Genomic DNA, 18,423 nt, shown 5'->3' on the forward strand with positions numbered 1-18,423 from the left:
GAAAGCATGAAGACAAAACTCGGAAAACTATATTTAAAATGTTAGAGAGTTGATCATCAATAGCAGACACGAATAATTCTCAAGAAAGGCACATTCCATTGTAAAATAAAGATTCTGTGGCTAACAACAGGAGTTAAGAATAGTTAAAACAAAGTATTAGTAAAGGTATTTAATGATCCAAACATTGGTAGTAGACCAAAAGGTTGAAAACATTTTAGAAACCACTGAATGATGGCTATAAAAATAGAAATTGAGCATTAAGAAATCTACTTACAAGACTGCATACATGTTTAAGATTAGTTCACTTAGATAAGAATCTTATACAAACCAACTGACCAGTTTTAACTTGTTTCTGTAAATAATGTCCTTATTATCATTCTGATATTGCTCCATTTTCCTTTTGGTGCTTTCCACATCCATATTGTTGGTCAGATTATTCACTGCATAAAGAAATGTAATTTCCGATTAATTATGAGCTATCCACAGGACGATTCAATGTTCACTTTCTTAAACGTCCCAAATTAAATTATCTATTAATATTTTTCAAGAGAAATCAATTGCAATGATCTTTCCAGATGACCCTCTTCTGTTCCGCTTCCGGAGTGAAAGATACCCATGCATTTAAATAGCCATTGCACAACAGCTGCAATCTAGACACAAGAGACGGAAAAGTAAAGGTGTCTAAGACAAATAAAGACTAGCCACTGCTGCACAAACTCAGCATACATATAACAGTGCATTATGACCACATGCACACACAAACATACATACACGATCCTGCCTACACACTCCTCCTCAGCCCTTGTCCCTTGCACCACTCAAATATCATCCTTCCTCATTTCCTCCTCTCAGTCTCTTTAACTGTGACCCCCTCCCTTAGTGACTACCTTGTCAAAGTCCTTCTTTCTTAGTCATCAATCCCCCATTCAACCTCTCCTCGTGAATCAGATCCATTACCATAATGGGTGAATTGTCCTCAGTTGTCAATCAAATGACTTAACTAATTCTGCAGTCTGAGTTAACTACTATCACAGGATCTTCAAGGACTTTTTGCACCTCAGCACAGCAAAGAGTCAAGCAATGGTTATATACGTCTGGGAGCATCATCATGTCATGGGAGCCACTCTAGGAGCCACGACTGCAAAAGGGAAGGATGATGCAAGTTTACCTCATTAATCACATAGTTTTCAATGATCTTTTCTATAAATCTTACAACATACTCAGAAAAGTGCCTCCTGCGCTTGCTTGAACAGCGAATTCCAAAAATTCACATCAACGATTTGCTATCCTCTGCTAAATAAATTTCTGATAATCTCTGGCTGATACCACATTTTGGAATTGTTGCTTTCAATTCTAGACACATCCTGCCAAGCCCATAAGAATTTAGTGTGTTTCCTTGAGGTTCAAGCCCAAACTGCTTGAGATCTCCCATCCCAATAATTGATTACTTGTACTAGTATATCCTTTCTATTTCAGGGAGCCAAAACCTATACACAGTACTCAACATGCAGTTTCACCAGGATATACATAACTGGAGAAGACATCACTACTTTTATGCTCAAATCCGATAAATGCCCATTATATTATTTGCTTTCCGATTAACATGTGCACTAACTTTCAATGATCTGTGTGCGAAGACATCGATTTCTCTGAATATCACCCCATTTCAACCTCACACAATTTAAATAAAAATACACCATTTTCCTGCCATCATGATTTTCCTCAATTATCAACATGTTACCCTACCACCTGAGTCTCTTGACGTCATAATGTCTCTTGATATAGTCAACACGAAAAACTCACGCAGTTTGGTATGCAGAGCTTTGCCGCCAGCCTTCCAGACCTCTGGGGGGGATTCCATCCATACCTGCTGCTTTGCCACTTTTCAGTTGTTCAATTGCCTTATATGTCTCTTCCCGGGTAAGGACCTCATCCAGCTCTAGCCTCAAGGGTTGTTGAGGGAGCAGATTCTTGGACTGAGCCAACTGCGCTGGGTGGGTCACGTCTTCAGAATGGAGGACCATCGCCTTCCCAAGATCGTGTTCTATGGCGAGCTCTCCACTGGCCACCGTGACAGAGGTGCACCCAAGAAGAGGTACAAGGACTGCTTAAAGAAATCTCTTGGTGCCTGCCCCATTGACCCCTGGGCTGATTTCGCCTCCAACCGTGCATCTTGGCGCCTCACAGTTCCACGGGCAGCAACCTTCTTTGAAGAAGACCGCAGAGCCCACCTCGCTGACAAAAGACAAAGGAGGAAAAACCCAACACCCCACCCCAACCAACCAATTTTCCCTTGCAACCGCTGCAACCGTGCCTGCCTGTCCCGCATCGGACTTGTCAGTCACCAACGAGCCTGCAGCAGACATGGACATACCCCTCCATAAATCTTCGTCCGCGAAGACAAGCCAAAGAAAGAAAAAAAAGTCAACACAATTCACACTGAATCTTAAACTCATCTCATATTATTCTTAACACTTTTGTGGTTAACTCTCTACTGGTTCCTCAGTTCAGAGCAAATCAGATGAACAATATTATCCTGATGTTAATAGGTCGTCCTCATTTTGTGAGCAATTATAAACAATCGGAGTTTATTCATTTACACTTACCAATGTCTTCAATCTCTTCAAGAAAGTCATTGTATTCCTTAAGAGTATGGAAGTCTTCTTCTCTTTTGTTGTATCTTCATATCAAAAAAGAGTAAACAGATATTGAAGAAACTTATAATTAAATATCATGAATTAAAATTATGAGAATTACATAAACTATTACACAATACTTAAATTTAAAAGTATTCTGTTTTCTGAAATTTACTGCTGGTTAATTATAATCATTTTAGAAATACAGAGATATGCAGAAATCCATTTTTATGCTATTTTAACTCCCATCTCCACCCCCACATTTTCAATTCTCAACTTTCTCCACGTCCAAGGTGAGGCCCAATGTAAATGAGAGGAACTAGGTCTCATCTTCTGCCTGAGGAGCCACACCACTTGATGGAATAAACACTGAATTTTCAATTTCAAGAGACCCTTACCTCCTGTGCTCCCCAATCTTTCTCTCCTTCTAATCCCCCTCTGGCCCTCCAATTTTTGTTTTATTTTTCTTATCCCCACTCCATTTTGTCCCCCACCTCCTCCTAGTTCCATCCACTTTCTACCCACACATTTAATCTACCATATCCCCTCCCCCATCTGGTTCCATCTGCCCTTCATCTCTCACTTTATGGTTCTCATTATCACTTTCCTTACTTCCAGCCTTTATGGTCTTATCACAATCCAGCCTCTGTCTCCACCTTTACCCTCCCCTTTCCCACCTGGTTCCATCTGCCTTATTTTCCTTTGTCCGCTTCCACCCACCATCCTCGGTCTCCAAATTCCACTCTTCCGCTCCCCACACCTGGCTCCTTCTGCCATTGTCCTTCACCCCTCCTGCTCTCTTTATTCCAAACACTTTTCCCCTCCACTTTCATTCCTGATGTAGGGTCTCAACTCAAAATATCAACAAGGTCACCCCATTCCAAAAAGGTGCTGTTCGAATCACTGAATTCCTCCAAATGTTTGTTTTGGCTCTAGTGGAAAAAAAGGCTGGTTTAAAATCATTAACAACTGAAAAATGTTCGCATAACATCCAAAATTTGTAATATTTTTCATTAAAAGGTCCGTTATCAGAACAATTCAGTATTTAATCATTCCAGCATTTTCTATATTTACCAGTAGGTCAAACAGCTTGTCACAATAAAGTGATGCAAACCATGTTCACAAATACTACCCAAGAGCACAAATAAAATTTCCTTACATTTTTAACACTTTCTTACGAATCTCTACCTCCTTGTCCACTGTCGGATCTTCAAAGAGTTGCACTCTGAAGTTGTTCTTTCGTAGTGCTGAGCCACACTCCTGACAGTTTCCAGAACCTCTGACAAACAATAGTTCTACACAGCTCTCACATCTAGTCAAAAAAAGTTGTAATTTTTAGGTTCCTTTTTTTTTCCAAAAAGTGAGAATAACGATGATTCTCGATAACTTAGCATTTGTCTAATTCATTACTAATTTTTTAATTACAACATTCACAGGTACAAATACCTCAATTTGCATTAAAATATTTCATGATTGAGTGCTATATTCAGAAAGGTATTTCAGCATTGCCAGAAAAATGATAGCACAGTCAGTACACCAATGATAAAATATTGGCATTCCTTACAAAGCTGTAATCGCAAAGGCTTTCACAAGTATTCAGCTTTCCACAGGTTTACAGGAAAAAAAATATTTCACTGTATTCGACATTAGATCATTGCATTTCCCTAATATCATCCATTTGCCACAAACGACAATTGAAACAGACCAAAATTGGTTTATTCCCAATTAGGAAACATTTTTTGTGACAAGATGATATGTATATACTAGGTCAGAAGGTGTTGCTCAGTGCATTTCCAAATCCTAACCCTAACAAGATACTTCCTCAGGCATTGAGGGAGGCTTATGTAGATATTGCAGGGGCTCGGGCAAAAATATTCAAAATATCCTGAGCTACACATATGGTGACAGAGGATTGGAGGGTAGCTCATGTTGTTCCGTTGTTTAAAAAAAGGCTCCAAAAGTAACCCTGGAAATTATTTGCCGATGAGTCTGACATCAGTAGTAGATAGGTTATTGGAAATTGTTCTAAGAGATCAAATATACAAGTATTTGGATTGCCAGGGGCCGATTAGAGATAGCCAACGTGGCTTTGTGTGTGGTACGCAGTGTTTAACCAACCTGATAGTTTTTCAAGGAGGTTACCAGGAAAGTTGATTGAGGAAAGGCAGTGGATGTTGTCTTCATGGACTTTAGTAAGATCTTTGACAAGGTCCTACATGAGATTAGTCAGGAAGGTTCAGAAATTCAGTATTCATGGTGAGGTGGTAAACTGGATTCAATAATGGCTAATCGGGAGAAGCCAAAGAAGGGTGGTGGATGATTGTTTCTCAGACTGGAGGCCTGAGATTAGTGGTGTGACTTAGGGATTGGTGCTGGGACTATTGTTGTTTGTCATCTATATCAATGATCTGGGTAATAATGTGGTAAATTGGATCAGTAAGTTTGCAGAGGACATAAAGGTTGGAGGTATTTTGGACAGGAAGGTTTTGAAAGCTTGCAGAGGGATCTGGACCAAGTGAAAAAAATGGGCTGAAAAAAGGTAGATAGAATTTAATGCAGACAAGCGTGGGGCATTGCATTTTGGAAGTACAAACCAAAAAAGGGCATACACGGTAAATGGTAGGGCACTGAGAGGGTGGTAGAACAGAGTGATCTGGGAATACAAAAACATAATTCCCTGAAAGTAGCATCACAGGTAGATAGGGTTGTAAAGAGAGCTTTTGGAATATTGGCCTTCATCAATCAAAGTATTGAGTATAGGAGTTGGGATGTTAAGGCAAAGTTGTATAAAACATTGGTGAGGCCAAATTTGAAGCATTGTGTAAGTTTTAATCATCTGACTACAGGAAAGATATTAATAAGATTGAAAGAGTGTAGAGAAAATTTTCTAGGATGTAGTCGGACTTCAGGAACTGAGTTACAGGGAAAGATTAAACAGGTTAGGACTTTATTCCCTGGAGCATAGAAGAATGAAGGGAGGTTTGATAGAGGTATTTAAAATCATAAGGGGTAAAGACTGGCAAACATAGGTAGGCTTTTTTCACTGATGGTAGGTGAAATATAAACCAGAGGACATGGGTTCAAGGTGAAAGTGGAAAAGTTTAGGGGGGAAACATCAGTTGCTGAGCCCCTCGTGGGTCTGCTGCCATGGTCACTGTCATGTCAGGTTCTCTCCACTGCTTCTCCTTCCCAGCAAGGTGGGGGGGGGGGGTGTTCTCTCCATTTCTGGTGCCCTGCAACAGTCTACTGCTCCCACGAAGCCTGCAATCCTTCATGGCCACTGCCGAGCATAGACTCCACATCTTGGGCACAGACCCTGCAATTACTTTTTTTTGTTTTTAATTTAATACGCCATAGGCTCCTTTAATAACAGGCTGTTTAAAATCTGTGCGTAGATGCCAGCATGAGGATCGGACAATTGAACTCGGTGAAACAGTGCTATCTCTACGTTCACTGCTCTCCCAAGTCCAACTGCAAGCTAAATTTTTAAATGATTTTCTCATTAATGCCTTTAATAAGTGCTTTTGTGCAGTTTTTAAATATTTTTATCCTTTCCTTCTGTCCATTATAGAAAATTAAAAATCTACAACAGCTTTTACAGCAAGCAGGGAATTGCCTTCCAGCTCATTGGCCATCTAAAGCTGTGGAGTATTTAGCAGATGAAATCTGCTCCCTCTACTGTCACAGACTCAGTGATCATCAGATTATGTCTTTCACTCTGCAAAAGAACACAAGAAACTATAGATTCTGGACCAAGGAGAAGCTGGAGAGAGTCCGCAGGTTAGGCAGCATTTATGGAGACAAATGGACAGTCAATTTTCTGGGCCGGCATCCTCTTCTGGTTGGTTTTGGGGAAGAGTCTTGACACAAAATGTTGATTACCCATGCTATCTAAGCCCCCTCAGCTTCTCTCTGTTGATTGAAGCATTTATCAGTTCCTTCACAATCAACTGAAATTGCTAGTTTATTAAGATAATAAAGTCATGAGCAAGGAATACAGCATTAGGATCAGCACATGTGACTCCTGATAATTGATGGCAGAAATAGAGTCCTAATTTTCTATTTAAATGTCTAATGGCATGTACTAACCATTTTAATACATTGAAATAACTCAATAGCTAAATGTATATGACAAAAATAAAAGATTTGATAACTCATCGCAGCCTGAAAATCCTTGAATAACATTCAGGAACAAACACACCATAATCCAATAAATTTGGGATTCATCAGAAAACCTACTTGAATGGGTCATAGTGATTATACCAATTTGAGCACTAATTGATTAAATATAACCTCATAAAGTGTTTTTATTGTTTGTCTAGACATCCCAGCAAAGAATTCACAAGAAAGTATGTGATAGTGGGACTGGATTTCTCCATGAAGAATTAGCTGGTCTGATGCTTCAGCAATTCACCCTGTGGAAATGTTGAATGTTGATGCATCAGATCCTTCAGACTATTAGGGCGTAACACAAAACCAACTTGTTGCAATCATTAGTGAATATACGCCCCAGCCTATGAAGCTTCAGGCAAAGGCAAGGAGAACATCTACTCGTCTTTTGGAAAATATCCTGGTCCACATCCCAATGGAAGACTATCTGATCCTTCTGTGGGGCTACAATTTCAAGGTGGAAAATAATGTGTATGATGAATAAGAAAGGAGTAAGAATGAGGTCTTTCTCTTGACAAAATGCTTAGAGTCCATGGCTTTGTTATAATCATCAACCTGTTTTTTTTCCAGAGAAGCAAACGCAAGATATCACGACATTCAGATTGCAAGAATGACCTAGCTTCCTATTGCCAGTCATTTCCCACTCCAACTTATCTGTCCATGACTTTCTGGTCCATTACTATGAGGCCAACTCATTTGTGGAACAACACCTTATCTTTTAACCGGGCACATTTACAGCCCTACATGCTCCATATTAAAATTCTCCACTATCAGATTAAGCACTTTCTCTGTCTACATTATTACTGGCTGATTCTATGTAAAGTCATCTATCTGTGATATTGGCTCAGTCTTTTTCTCCTATTAGTGCTGTCAGACATGCTGGGCACTAACCACAACAATGCTACAGTATAGCTCCAATCATCTGCAATCTAATCCTTCATAAATCCTAACAATTTGGCATCTGATTTACCAGGTGCCATTTTCCACACTCCCTTTAAATTCACCAAGCTTCTAGTTTACGCACTCCCTTTAAACTGGACAAGTTTACTGGAACCTTTATTATAACAGCTAAAACAAAAAAAAATGAATTAAAAGTGTACCAAGGCATTAATAGGAATAACAAACAACAGTACAAAAAAATTGCCTTTCAGACACCAAAGAGCTAAGCTGATGGGCATACCAGTTTTACTGTATTAGTAAGACAAAATATAGACAAGGAAATGTCTGATTTCTTTAACCTATTTGACCAACATAATTTAGGCCTACCCTATTAGAGATATAGATGTGCTCCACACCAGGGTCATGCCTAGCGCGGAATGCCACACTGACCACCGGCTGGTTCGCTGCAAGCTCAACCTTCACTTCAAGCCAAAGCCCAGGAACAATAAAGCCCCCAGAAAGAGGTTCAATGTTGGAGGAAAACTGCAGTCAGACGAAGCGAGAGGAAACTTCCAGGCAAACCTCAAAGCAAAGCTCGACGTTGCAACCCGCCTCCCGGACCCGTCCCCTGAAACCCTCTGGGATCAGTTGAAGACTACCATACTGCAATCCACTGAAGAGGTACTGGGCTTCTCCTCCAGGAAAAACAAGGACTGGTTTGACGAAAACAGCCAGGAAATCCAGGAGCTGCTGGCAAAGAAGCGAGCTGCCCACCAGGCTCACCTTACAAAGCCGTCCTGTCCAGAGAAAAAACAAGCATGCAGCCATCTTCAGCGCAAACTCCGGGAGATCCAAAATGAGTGGTGGACTAGCCTCGCCAAACGAACACAGCTCAGCGCGGACATTGGCGACTTCAGGGGTTTCTACGAGGCTCTAAAGGCTGTGTACGGCCCCTCACCCCAAGTCCAAAGCCCGCTGCGCAGCTCAGACGGCAAAGTCCTCCTCAGCGACAAGATCTCCATCCTCAACCGATGGTCAGAACACTTCCAATCTCTTTTCAGTACCAACCGCTCAGTCCAAGATTCCGCCCTGCTCCAGCTCCCTCAACAGCCCCTAAGGCTAGAGCTGGATGAGGTTCCCACCCTGGATGAGACATATAAGGCAATCGAACAACTGAAAAGTGGCAAAGCAGCAGGTATGGATGGAATCCCCCCAGAAGTCTGGAAGGCTGGCGGCAAAACTCTGCATGCCAAACTGCATGAGTTTTTCAAGCTTTGTTGGGACCAAGGTAAACTGCCTCAGGATCTTCGTGATGCCACCATCATCACCCTGTACAAAAACAAAGGCGAGAAATCAGACTGCTCAAACTACAGGGGAATCACGTTGCTCTCCATTGCAGGCAAAATCTTCGCTAGGATTCTACTAAATAGAATAATACCTAGTGTCGCCGAGAATATTCTCCCAGAATCACAGTGCGGCTTTCGCGCAAACAGAGGAACCACTGACATGGTCTTTGCCCTCAGACAGCTCCAAGAAAAGTGCAGAGAACAAAACAAAGGACTCTACATCACCTTTGTTGACCTCACCAAAGCCTTCGACACCGTGAGCAGGAAAGGGCTTTGGCAAATACTAGAGCGCATCGGATGTCCCCCAAAGTTCCTCAACATGATTATCCAACTGCACGAAAACCAACAAGGTCGGGTCAGATACAGCAATGAGCTCTCTGAACCCTTCTCCATTAACAATGGCGTGAAGCAAGGCTGTGTTCTCGCACCAACCCTCTTTTCAATCTTCTTCAGCATGATGCTGAACCAAGCCATGAAAGACCCCAACAATGAAGACGCTGTTTACATCCGGTACCGCACGGATGGCAGTCTCTTCAATCTGAGGCGCCTGCAAGCTCACACCAAGACACAAGAGAAACTTGTCCGTGAACTACTCTTTGCAGATGATGCCGCTTTAGTTGCCCATTCAGAGCCAGCTCTTCAGCGCTTGACGTCCTGCTTTGCGGAAACTGCCAAAATGTTTGGCCTGGAAGTCAGCCTGAAGAAAACTGAGGTCCTCCATCAGCCAGCTCCCCACCATGACTACCAGCCCCCCCACATCTCCATCGGGCACACAAAACTCAAAACGGTCAACCAGTTTACCTATCTCGGCTGCACCATTTCATCAGATGCAAGGATCGACAATGAGATAGACAACAGACTCGCCAAGGCAAATAGCGCCTTTGGAAGACTACACAAAAGAGTCTGGAAAAACAACCAACTGAAAAACCTCACAAAGATAAGCGTATACAGAGCCGTTGTCATACCCACACTCCTGTTCGGCTCCGAATCATGGGTCCTCTACCGGCACCACCTACGGCTCCTAGAACGCTTCCACCAGCGTTGTCTCCGCTCCATCCTCAACATCCATTGGAGCGCTCACACCCCTAACGTCGAGGTACTCGAGATGGCAGAGGTCGACAGCATCGAGTCCACGCTGCTGAAGATCCAGCTGCGCTGGATGGGTCACGTCTCCAGAATGGAGGACCATCGCCTTCCCAAGATCGTATTATATGGCGAGCTCTCCACTGGCCACCGTGACAGAGGTGCACCAAAGAAAAGGTACAAGGACTGCCTAAAGAAATCTCTTGGTGCCTGCCACATTGACCACCGCCAGTGGGCTGATAACGCCTCAAACCGTGCATCTTGGCGCCTCACAGTTTGGCGGGCAGCAGCCTCCTTTGAAGAAGACCGCAGAGCCCACCTCACTGACAAAAGGCAAAGGAGGAAAAACCCAACACCCAACCCCAACCAACCAATTTTCCCTTGCAACCGCTGCAATCGTGTCTGCCTGTCCCGCATCGGACTGGTCAGCCACAAACGAGCCTGCAGCTGACGTGGACTTTTTACCCCCTCCATAAATCTTCGTCCGCGAAGCCAAGCCAAAGAAAGATTAGAGATATAGGTATTCTCTTCTTCCTATCTTGTTTAAACCATCTTGTTTTATCTATCTTTTTGTATCTGAGAAAGGATCTTCAGTCCTGAAATGTTAACTCTGCCTGACCTGAAGATTTCCAGAATGTTCCACTTTTATTTCATATTGCCAGCATTTGTAATTTTTCCAATTGAGATTTTTAAATGCAATCAATGCCTGAAAAAGGAGAGAATGCCAAAAATTCAACTGCATATAGAAATTTACATTTTAGTTCTAACGTTAACCCTTCATTATGAGGCATCCCTCTCCTTCTAGTGTCCCAGCCAGGTGATGGTCCCAACACTACCCAATACAGTCTTAAGAATTTTTGGGTGTGTAAAAATTTGTTTTTTTATTTTGTAACATATAAGCTGCACACATGATTTATTAAATTTCCTAGCAATGCAAAGATCAACATCAAATATTAGTAACAGAAAGTCCCAAGGATGTTTTCATGTTAATTTCAGAACAAGCTGCTGATTTTGTAATGGGTACTAGTCGTGTCCAATTGTAGTTCATGAAATTATCCAGATCTTGTAAATTAAATTATTATGCTGAAGTCAGCAAGACAAAGTAGTTTCAAAAATGGATATTTCTTTAATATAAGCCCCTTTCAAACTTACACCTTGTCCCAGGAATTGACCAATTGACTGGTTAAGAGACAACTGTGAAAACAAAATCGTCTGAACGCCAGCATAAAATGGCATCATTTCACGCCAGGGATAGACGGCCTCAACACCTACTGCAATCCCCAGCATCTCCCAATGCCGGCGTGCTGATTAGCCTAGTACGAAATGAGAATTGCATTCTAGGACAGGAACGATGCATGCTTTTGCCTGAGTATAGAAACATGTAGGAAAGAAAAAATTAAAATGAAGGTATAAACTTTGCCGTGGGAATGTCGCAGTGGTAGAAAGAGAAAGTGCTGGGAATAAATAGCAATAGTGCACAATTTATAAACTCCGTGGGAAAGTTGGGGGAAAAAGCAATGGTGGACCTGCCTTTCCAGAATTCCGTGCAGCAGAGAAATCTCTCCACAAGTGCTCCCTGCATGCAGCCATGCATACAGCCCCTTTTCCTTTCCCCAGGGATGGCTCATGGTGAGTATGAAAGCATGCAGTGTCCCAGTTAAGAGTGGCCAAGTGTGAACAGCAAAAACCCCATTCCTAACCGGAACAGTGAACAGCCGATTCACAGGGATGCAAGTGTAAAAAGGGCTAAACATTCATAAACAGGCTACAGTTCAATCAAAAGGCAAATGCCTTCATATACAAAAATATAATGTTCAATATATTTTTTGTTAAACTACTGCTTTGTAATTCATTTATAACTGTGCGACTTATTGCAAAGTTACAGATATATCAATTCACTACCCATTAGTGACTTAAGTCAAAATACACTAGTAAGTAGCATATTAAATTGTCTGGAGGGGTTGGATTTCCACTCTTTTGCAGTGCTAAATTACAATAGAATTGATTTGGTATGATATGAAGTGAAATTTCAAAAGATATAACAACAAAAAAAAAAATCCAGGTTAGTACTGCTTGTACAATTCCAGAATATATTCCTCAAACCACACATTAAATAAGCATTAATATTCAAAAGAATAGTGAAATTTAGGCTAAAATAGTCCTTTACCAATAACAATTTATGAAAGTTTGGAAAGATTTAATTTTATTCATCAAAGTACAGTGGTGACAACTGATATTAGACAAAAGTATAAAACTGAACAATGCTTTTTTTTAAAAAAAGTCCCTCTATTGTTCAGTAATAATAACTAAATCAAGCTATTATCACTTGATGCTGTAAGGTTTTAACAAAATTCCTCTGGAGAACCAACAATCAACTGCAAATAAAGCTTTCTTGGTATCCATGAAACAAAACCTCAAGTTTAACAAAATTTACAAGATACAAACATCACTGCCAAGGCCAAGAATGTATTGTTCATCCCTGTGACAGAGTATATAGATATGTCTTGGGGAGATAAATTGGAAAAGGTTTGTTAGTGTAGGTCACATACAAACACTTTAAAACAGATCTTATTGAAATACTGGAGGTCTGCTAACGTTATCGGCCCCACAGCCTTTGCAAGAGCTTTGGAGAGTGCTCAAGAGACTTCACTAATGGATTGTTGTTCACAAAAAGGCAACAGATTAAAGAGATTATCAGAGCTGCAGATGGTCTGAAGGGAGCTCACTGTTCTAGGAGGGTTATGTGGTTTTCCAAGCAGACAGAATCACATGCTTTCTCTGAGAGAGAGAGAGAGAGAGAGAGAGAGAGAGAAAGAGAGAGAGAGAGAGAGAGAGAGAGAGAGAGAGAGAAGATGGGTTGTGAGTTCTTAGTTCAGCCCTTGTGGTTCATGCAAGAGGAGAGGACTGGCTGTCGAATGTTTCACTTGAAATAAGGGAAACAAAAAGGAACTCTGTGGTGACCTGAAAGAAAGAGGTGATCATATGGAGAACCCCGAGAGACACTGAAGTGGCTGGGTGTCCAGTGTACAACAAATCTCTCTCTGAAAATCAACAAGAACCTTCCTGAGCAGTAACCATTTACCTTTCAAGCACCAAAGCCTGGTGAACTTTATAAATGTTTCATTCTGTGCACAGTATAAGAATTGCCTGCAACCAGTGAACTTGGAGGAATGAGAAGTGAGATTGGACTGTGAACCAAATAACTTTTCTGAACTTACACACATTACATATACGTGTGCTTAAAATTAGAAGGTTAGGTTAGATAAGTCAATAGTGATAAGTTAAAGTGTGATTCTGTTTTCATCTTTAAAGATAATTAAAAGCAACTTTTGTTTAAGTAACCATTTGTCTTGGTGAATATCTATTGCTGCTGGGTTTTGGGGTCCTTTGGGCTCATAACAATCCCTAATTGTCCATAAATTGAGTGGCTTACCAAGCAACTTCAGAGGGTAGTATGGGTCATTCAAACTTGAAGGTTTGAAACCAAATTTAGAGGAGAATGGGTAAGAATGAAGATCTCCTTCACTGAACGATATTAATGAGCCAGATAGATAATCCATCTCACTACTAATTTCTTGTCAACATTATTGATTCTACCTTTTCATTTCTGATTTAACTAAATTCCGGACTCGAAAGGCCAACATGGCCTGTTTCCGCTCTGTAAATGGTTAAGACAAGTCAAGTAATTAAAACACTTTGATACATCATTGTTGAACAAATTAGGGCAGAACGAGGTTTGCAGTAAGTAAGGCCATATCTTTAGATGTCTGGCAAGTTACAAGATCAATCTGAATCTAAGTAAGATTTATAAATAGGGAATGACAATTTTCAATTTTGAAAAGAATAAAAACACTCCAGCAGTCAGCAAAAACTGAATTATAATATACATTTTTCTTGCATAAATATTAAAATATAAAGTCTTAAACCAAATTAGAAAAAGAATACAACTTCAACACATCAATCAATACAAATTGATCTCAAATAAAGTTTCTGGGCAAACTTAAAATTAAAGAATGCTGAACTCATGGAGTTTTTCTGCCGAGATCCTATTTGCAGTAGAACAGAATTAGTCAGAATAACCCACACAAGTCATTGCTAATTATCTACAAACTCTCCCTCTGTTTGCCAACAGTCAAAGGATTAAACACACCTGTATTGTATTCCACCACCTATATAAATACACTGAGTCATGTGACACCATGGTGCTGGAGGTCCTCAGCTTGCTAGAACCAGTTTCTAGAAACAGCTAAATTACCATCCAAAACTAGTTGATGTTTCTGCAACTTAATACCGGGGTATTTTCTCAGTTAATGGAGCAGCTGGCACATTAACTTGTCAAACTGAAATTAAATGCAATTCTTGGGAATGTTAAAAACAAAAAAAGTCTTTCTAACAGGATAATTCAGGAACTCTCTCTCAAACGGTTTGGTGCAAGTCACGACAAAATAGAGCTCACTGCCACAGTTGAAATAAAATATTTCATAATTAGGTTTCAACGAATGGATTTTCTAGAGTTTATATCAGCTTCAAGCTCAAAATCAAGTTGATGGGATTGAATCTTTTCAGCTTTAGATCAATTTATAAAATCCCCAAAATTGTTTTATCTTAAACCAATAAATCTCTGTGCTGACAACAAATTTTAACCATGTAGAATTTTTTTTCTTTTAAATTGCTTTAATGATAGCTTTCAAAATGCTCTTATGGAGGATTGGTAAGAACATCTCCTCCACAATCTTCTTCAGTAGCCGAGCACGACGAGGCTGCATTCTTAGCCCCTTGTTTCACTCGCTGTACACCTATGACTGTGGGCTTGGTACAATAATAACACCATCTACAAATTTGCTGATAATATCATGGTCATGGGTTGTATAAAAAGGAGAGAGGAGTCAGCATGCAGGAGGAAGATTGAAAACTTGGCTAAATGGTAGACTAACCACAACTCAATATCACCAAAATCAAGGAGCTGATTGGGGATTTTAGAAGGGGAAAACCAGACGTGTACGATGTAGTGATCATTAAGAGATCAGAGATATTTAAGCAAATTTAAATTCCTGGCAGTCACCATCTCAGAGGACCTATTGTAGAGGTTAAAACCTTGTGTTTATGATTTATGGTTGTTCTATGACTTTCCCTTTAAGGATTAATTGTTTTTGTAGAGTTACCATGACAGCATATGTTATAATAAATATCCAAGTAGATGACCTCATTCTTGGAAGAACCATGGAAGGAGAGTAAGATCACTCGAGAAACTTTTTGAGTTTATCATTATTATTCATCATTAATCATTTATTATCATTTTAATTCATTTATATTTGTTTGAAGTTGTTATCATTTACAATATGCTTTGTTTTACTCATCGTTATGAAGTGCGAAGCTATGAAAATGTTTATTCGCTTTTATCAATGAAAAAATTAAAGCTATTTACAGCTGCAATTATGAAGTTTGATCTATTTGGATGAATAAGATACAATTCGGAATATCGAGGCTTACTTCGCTTGGAAGATGATGTTTTGAGATTGTGAAATATTAGAAGCTGGAACATGTCATCTACACCTATTCTGGACCAAACACACAAATGTCATCATGAAGAACACATGACAATGCTTGGAGTGTGAGGAGGTTTGATATGACATTGAAAACCCTGACAAATTTCTATAGCCGTAGAGTGGTAAAGTGTGCTGACTGGCCGCTTCACACCCTGGTATAGGAGCACCAATACCTCTGAGCAGAAAACCCTGAAAAAGGTAGTAGACACAGCCCAGCAAATCACAGGCAAAACTCTCCCCATCATCAAGAAAACCTACATGAAATGCTGCCATCGGAAAGCAGCAGCAATCATCAAGGATTCACACTACCCAGGACATGCTCTGTTCTCACTGTTGCCATCAGGAAAGATGTATAGGTGCCATGAGACTCATACTACAAGGTTCAGAAACAGTTACTACCCCTCCACCATCAGACTACTCAACTATAAACTCAGAGACTCATTTAAGGACTTTTTTTGCACATCATTTATCATTGAATATTTATTTTCAGTATTGTTGTTTGTTTACATTTCTTTCTTTTATATTAAGCTCTTTTCTTGAGTATAGTTTTTTTGCACTAATGATGAGCAGAAATTCAGCTTGACCCACATGAAAAAAAGAATCTCAGGGCTGTATGTGATGGCACGCACATACTCTGACAATAAATCTGAACTTTAAACTTTAATTCATTGGCAGAATAATCTGGTCAGTATTGTGACGATCGTGAAAAGAGCTGGAAGAGTAAGGAGCATTCTCATAATCAGGGTAAAATACAACGTGATTGTAACTACCTGAAAGAAAATGTTTTTGATGAAGTAGTTTCCATGCAGATGCACACTAAAAATACATTCCTAAATTGAACTGAATTTTGTTTTTTTTTTTAAATCAAGTCCTCGGTGTCCTAGGAACATGCATTAGGACTGTAAAATGTATTTAATTCAATTTTTGGATGTTATCAAAATTAGCATTTATTACCCATTTCTAAATACCCTTGTAGTGGTGGTGATACAGCACAGTAGCACAACCTTGTGAACCTGCTAACTCACAGATCCAGTAACCTTAGTTCAACCTCAACCTCTAGGGCTGTCTCCGTGGATTTTGTACATATTCCCTGCGACTGTGTGGCTTTCCCTTGTGTGCTCAATTTTCTTCCCTCATCCCAATGAGGATTAGTAAACTAATTGGGCACTGTAAATTGCCCCTAGTCAAGTTTATTGTCATCTGATTGTACAAGTACAACCAATGAAACAGCATTCTCCAGTCCTCAGTGCAAAACATGCAGACACACAACCAGATATAATGCACATACAGACAAATAATACATATCTAAGTATTATATCTATAAAAATAAATAAAAATAGTTTTGTGCAAATGAGACTCTCTGATGTTTAGTATGAGCAGTTCCTTTGGATGTTCAGCATTCTCACTGCCCGTGGGAAGAAGTTGTTCCTCAGCCTGGTGGTGCTGGCTCTGATCCTCCTGTATCTCTTCCCTGACAAGTGCAGCTGAAAGATGCTATGTGCAAGGTAGAAGGGGGTCCTCAATGATTTTGCATGCCCTCTTCAGACAACAATCCTGGTATATCACATCGATGTTTGGGGTGGGGCGGGGGGGTGCAAGACTCCAGTGATCCGCTTTGCCACTGTTATGGTCCTGTGGATTGCTTTTCCCTGCAGCAACTGTACCACACTGTGATGCAGCCAGCCCGGACGCTCTCGTTAGAGCTCTTAGAGAAGGTTGATGTCATGGTGACTGGTAGCCTTGCCCGATTTGGTCTTCTCAGGAAGTGCAGTCACTGTTGCGCCTTCCTGAAAAGGGAGAGATGTTGTGTGCCCATGATAGGTCACTAGTTAAGTGAACTCCAAGAATCTTTATGTTCTCCACTAGCATTGTTGATGTGTAGTGAAGGTGGTTGTTCCTGGTCCTCCTTACGTCCACGATCATCTCCTTCATCTTGTCCATGTTGAAACACAGGTTGTTACTCTCAGACCATTTCACAAGATTTTCCACCTCTTCTCTGTAATGTGACTTATCATTGTTGCTGGTGAATGCAAATATGTCCTTGTAAAAATACAAAGCTGGAGATGCTTAGCAGGTCAAACAGTGTCCTTTATATAGATAGCAAAGATAAAAATAAATGACCGACATTTTGGATCTGAGCCCTTCATCAAGGTATAGAAAATTGTCTGCATATTTTCAGGTTTTACTTTTGAAAATATCATTGCTTGATGGTTTGCATGGGCTCAGTAGACTAAAGGCCACTTCTTGTGCTATACAACTCTCTTATGGTGAGTGGCCTTCTTGAACTCCATCCAATGAGAATGCATCCACAAAGTTTTCAGCTACTATATTCAAGCATTAAGATCAGTGACAAGCAATGGTAATATATTTCCAAGACAAGATAGTATGCAACTTGGAAGGAAACATGGTGCTTTTTTATGTTACTGCTGTCCTTATCTGTCTTGGTTGCAATGTGTTGCATATGGAATTTAACATTTTACAATCTTCCACCAACATCTCACTGTTGAATTTATGATAGAAGGAAGCTCAATAACAAAGCAGATGAAGATGGTTGTCCCTGAAATCCTTCAGCAATGTCTCTCCCCTGGACTAATTTCCAACAACCACATCCCTCTTACAAGTTATGATTCCATCCAATAAAACATTGTCCCATCGGCTATGCTAAACATGCTGCTAAACAGTATTTTCAATGTTATTCTGAGCTTTGCCACAGGAAGAAAATTCCAGAGAAGAAGAATTAAAAGTTCAAGAATATGACCAAAA

General features: G+C 40.3%; 1 protein-coding gene across 4 annotated transcripts in view; it reads right to left on the bottom strand.

Annotated features, from left to right (window-relative positions):
• mnat1 (MNAT1 component of CDK activating kinase) overlaps nucleotides 1–18,423 on the bottom strand; it is a 124,604-nt gene that overhangs the window by 90,955 nt on the left and 15,226 nt on the right. For all 4 annotated transcript variants that reach the window (XM_069916283.1, XM_069916281.1, XM_069916282.1 and 1 more), the window contains exons 2-4: nucleotides 3,796–3,948; nucleotides 2,607–2,680; nucleotides 337–440 (exon numbers count right to left, since the gene is read on the bottom strand). In XM_069916283.1, the coding sequence (XP_069772384.1) occupies nucleotides 337–440; nucleotides 2,607–2,680; nucleotides 3,796–3,948 (331 nt within the window). The remainder of the gene's footprint in view (nucleotides 1–336; nucleotides 441–2,606; nucleotides 2,681–3,795; nucleotides 3,949–18,423) is intronic.

This window comes from Narcine bancroftii, chromosome 2, assembly GCF_036971445.1.
Source record: "Narcine bancroftii isolate sNarBan1 chromosome 2, sNarBan1.hap1, whole genome shotgun sequence".
NCBI lineage: Eukaryota > Metazoa > Chordata > Chondrichthyes > Torpediniformes > Narcinidae > Narcine > Narcine bancroftii.